At 44.1% G+C, this 4,636-nt stretch overlaps 1 protein-coding gene across 1 annotated transcript in view; it reads left to right on the plus strand.

Annotated features, from left to right (window-relative positions):
* Positions 1–2,547: 2,547 nt before the first annotated feature.
* LOC118343216 (tRNA dimethylallyltransferase-like) overlaps positions 2,548–4,636 on the plus strand; it is a 33,258-nt gene continuing 31,169 nt past the window's right edge. The window contains exon 1 of the mRNA XM_035681972.1: positions 2,548–2,736. Coding sequence (XP_035537865.1) covers positions 2,578–2,736 — 159 coding nt within the window. The 5' untranslated portion in view covers positions 2,548–2,577. The remainder of the gene's footprint in view (positions 2,737–4,636) is intronic.

A 4,636-nucleotide genomic window follows, 5' to 3' on the forward strand; every position in this document is an offset into this window, starting at 1 on the left:
GGGGGGGGGGGGACTGTGGGACTGTAGTGGGACTGAACTGAGCCATGCAACAATAACGCTACAACTGGACGGATACAATATGTTCTGCACCTCTGGTATAGCTCAGGTTAAGTCCTAACCTCTGTGCCTGCAGGTTTCCATTCAGTCTTCTAACATAACACCACAAAACCAAGCCCATAATAACAGCCTGTTTCTGTAGCATTATTTGGAGGACATGAGAAAATATGTTGCCACGCAGGCAGTGTGTAAGATTGATCTGATTTTTCAGTCAACATCTGCAAAACAAAAAACACTATGAAGATCATTATCAAGATTTCACTCTATCTCTATTATTGTTGTGCCATGGAGACCAGCCAAGAGATGAATGGGTGGCTTCATATGATCAACCAAAATAAACTCTTAGAGAATGGCTTAAATTGAATCTGTATGTTTAAGCAACATCAACAATGCCAAGTTTTGCTCGGAGATGAAGCCCACTGAGTTCCAACTGTACATTTCTTTCATCTTGCTGTCTGATATATTTGTTTTTTTTTTTTGTTTGCATTTAATGTAATGCCTATAGAAGCCTTTCAATGTATGTAGACTATCCTGTTGGATGTTATGTATATAGTACCCATATTGTACAGTCCCTTCCAAACCAAAACCAGAGCTGTCTACTATACTCATCCTAGTTTTTGTTCGGCCCTGCGTCCTAAACTGGGGCCAAGCTTGCTGGCTTTTCAAAGATAACTCAAAGCTTCTATTTTTGTTAATAAAATGATTATGAAAAAGAGTCTAAATAAAACACTTACTGAACATTGATCACACTAGCCACTTTGTCACCACATTTTTTTGCAATGCCTACTTGTTTTCTTTAATGTTCATTACATTTTCTGTCTCTGGGGTTTCTTTTATTTGTACAAGTCAGAGTTGACAAAAGTTTTATACTATATTTTCCTACCGAGTTGTGTTTCAGTGTGAGCTAATGACTGTTTTTGTTATTGTAGCTGGCAGGGCTTTATTGGTGGTTATGTGCTGAAAATTGGCATGTATGCTCTGCTTTCTCTCTGGGAGTGAAAAGCACCTGAACGCTCCCTCCTGTATTCAATCCAATCACTCTAGCTGTAGCACTCTGTTAAATCTGGTGTGGGTGGTAGGGAGGGGAGGGGAGGGGAGGGGAGGGGGGGACTTTAAAGAGGGACTCTTAGCCGATGTAAAACTTCTGGCTGTGCTGGTAGGCCTTAGTGACCTTAATGTTCACTGTTTCTCTCTGAACCTGGTGCTCCCTATTGTCCCATAGCCATGGAACAGAGAACACTGTAGCCCTGTCCACTAGTACTGTAAATGACTCGATCATGACGAGTAGCAAGCCCTGCTCTCACCAGCACTCAGGAAAACACCCCCTGCTGTAATATGCTATATAACACTATAACACCGGACCCACACAAGACAGAAAGGGAGCAGTCGATCAGAGGAATCATGATGTACTTGGTAGAACAAATACTTAAGGATATCATTAATTTCCCCCCTTTTAGTCATTACGTCTCCCTGAATTTAGCCGGGGATATGTTTATCTGCTTAATTAAATTTCAGCACAAACACCATTAGCCCCTGTTTTACTTTTTTTCCCAATAGGGGTGGCACCACAGCAGTGGTTTCGTGCCCCAGTTTAAAAAAGAAAAAAAAATGATTTGACTTGTATTGGTCACTGGTCTCTGCTGTTGGCACAGTCATGGTAGCAGTGGACGTTGCTTACTTACTTTGGGAGTTCAACTATGGTGATTTTGGAGCCTTGCCTCAGCACTTTGTTTTTTTCTGTACCTCATAAGCCTCTGTGTATGAAGAGTAAGTCAGAAAAATAATAAACTCATGGTTTGACATCATAAATGACCTGTTTGTCTTATCTGTTTGTCTCTTTCACACACGCAGCGATAGTAATGATAATCCAGGCGCATACATTTGTTCTAATTCTTAGCTGGATATAGCTTAATCTAAAGCCAGCACCTTATTCTGGACTAGAGTATTGTATTGCACACACTTGTTTTCCATTAAAACCACCTGTATGAGTGAACACACATCTCCCTCTCCCCATCCACCATTTATTCTGAGCAGTCTCCAAGGTAACCCATCCTGGCATCTTTGCCATGGCAACAAGCATCTTTGCTCACGGCTGCAGAGCTCTGACAGTTTCCATAGAAACAATAACTATTCTGCTACCCTTCCCGTAAATGCATATCATAAACATTGTAAATGTCATCAGCAATCCGATCTGTTCACAAAAGCACCAACAAGGAGACATAAGTCCGTTCAGACGCCTTATTGAGTGGAGATCATTTCTAAACTGAACTGGTTTTAAACCAGTTTAACCACAGCTGCAGGAACCAATCAGAACGCTTCATTTACACCAGTAAGACTAACATGTTATAATAACTACATTTATTTAGCATCCGAAGACGAAAACACTCCCCACATGATCTCTCGTCAATCAATGTTACCACAGTAACGGCTGCCCGTTGCCTGGTAACAGAGCCCACCTCTCATCGCTGCTTCCGCTGCGCATGCGCGCGGCTGTCAGCTGGGCGCCGAGGAAGCAGCATCATGGCGGCGTCCGCTCGCAGCGTGCAGTGTGCCTTACGGAGAGCGATGGTCCCGTCGCTGGTGGTGATTTTGGGAGCTACCGGCACCGGAAAGTCCAAGCTGGCGATCGAGATCGGGAAACGGCTTCAGGGAGAAATAATCAGCGCCGACTCCATGCAGGTAGGAAGAGTGTCAACACGAGGAATTGTGCAGAGAGGGAGTCCTTGACATGGCAGCCATAAAGCTCTGGTGAAGCAGAATAAAACAACTTCTGTCCACACAAATCAATCCGGACACGAGCTGGCTTGTCCTCTAACTCGTATTTCTCGATGTGGACTTTGTATGGAGCTAAATGCGGCTGCGCAGGTTTAGCGGCATTAGCAAACTCTTAGATCAGAGTATGAACACGAAGGAGGAATTATAATCCGACGTTTCCTCTGCCACTGAGAGCTGGAGGTGTGTTCCCAGCACTAAAGTCCACCTCACATACACTGGCACAGCAGAGGAGTCCGTGGTGAACGTGTCTGATCCACATCTGCATCTGTCTGCAGGACTCCAGCAGCTGGACACTTCACAAGGGCCCGTATACACACAAGAGAATGAGAGAGGGTCGATATAAAACAACTCACATCAGTGTATGAATGACAGCTGTCCTCCTGTCGTATATCTCTTGGTCATGGTAAAGACTCCACTTTAACACCCTGACAACAACAGATGAGCCTCTGCTACTTACATCGATGATAACCAGCTTGTTTTATTAAGCTTTAGTGAGAGAGTGAGGTGTGTACACCTATAAATGAGCTTATTTCCATTTAAACAGCATCATTGGTATATTTTAGTGTAACGTCAGCATGAAAGTTAGTACAGTGAAATCCTGGTAAAAAGAGAAAATAAGAAAAAGAGAAAGTCATATGAACTTGAAACTGAATCGCCACCACAGCAAAAGGCGAAGAAGTGAGGAAATAAGTAACAACATTGCACTTTTATGAATGGAATCAGGCAGGTACGGTGAAACACGGGGACAGATATTCAAACTATTTAAGAGAGGCTGTAGGCCAGATTAGCTCCATAAACTGGAAATTGTGGCAACTTCAAAAGAAGGGGCACTCTGGAGGATAAATGTGATTGCTTTGTGATTCATTAAACATACTATTTAGGCCGCGTGATGATTAGATGTAGTTCAAAGGTTGTATTGTAACAGTGTTTTGTTCAGATACTGTAATATGGTGACATGGCTATGGGCTAATTAAAGCAAACTGAAAATGAATGGAGCTCAGCCATGAGTGAGTATGTGCTGTAACACTGAAAGCATGTCGTAAAAATACCTAATGGCTCATTCATGACTGTGTCTTTTATTGCTAATGCAGTTGCAGTAAAAAGAATAATATTCAACAGGAAGTAGTTAAAAGTTTATATGACAAGCAGTAAGATCTCAGAGACGACAGATGACTGTATTGAAATGACAGGGTAATCTGTGTGTGTGTGTGTGTGTGTGTGTTTGTGTCAAAGCTGCAACATTTAAAAAACTCTCAGGCCTGCGTCTCTTCGCTCCTCTCGCTCTCAGTCCCGCCCTCCCTCGTGGTTCTCAGGCTCTGTTGCCGCAGCAACCGGAAGGCGCAGACAAAAGAAAAGGTTGGGTACAGGTTTGAGTCTGGGTCACAACAGAGCAGAGCGTGGACACACACACACACACAACACACACCCCGCCGCTTTTTATCAAAATCTGTCCAGCACGTGAGCTCCCTGAAGCAGAATGGCACTCTCTTCATCACCTCTCTCCTTTTTGCCACCACTCACTTCCCCCCCTTCACTGTCTTCATTGTCCTTTGGGAGACCGTCGGTGTTGTGTCCTGCGGGGAGCGCCTCTTTCCAGCAGTCACCTGGTTACTGGGTAAACTGGGTTACGCTTAATAACAATTAGGGCCCAATATCTCGGCAACCAGCACCTCTGGTGGAGAGAAACAGTGGCCTAGTTTTACAGCACGGCAGCCCCAGCCTATCTCCACAATCCCTGGCCTTGTTGCTACCCTCCCATTGTGGGTGTGTGTGACAGCGAGGGGAAAGCGAGAGAGAGAGAGAG

Source organism: Morone saxatilis, unplaced genomic scaffold (genome assembly GCF_004916995.1).
Source record: "Morone saxatilis isolate NCDOM2014 unplaced genomic scaffold, NCSU_SB_2.0 Contig9, whole genome shotgun sequence".
NCBI lineage: Eukaryota > Metazoa > Chordata > Actinopteri > Moronidae > Morone > Morone saxatilis.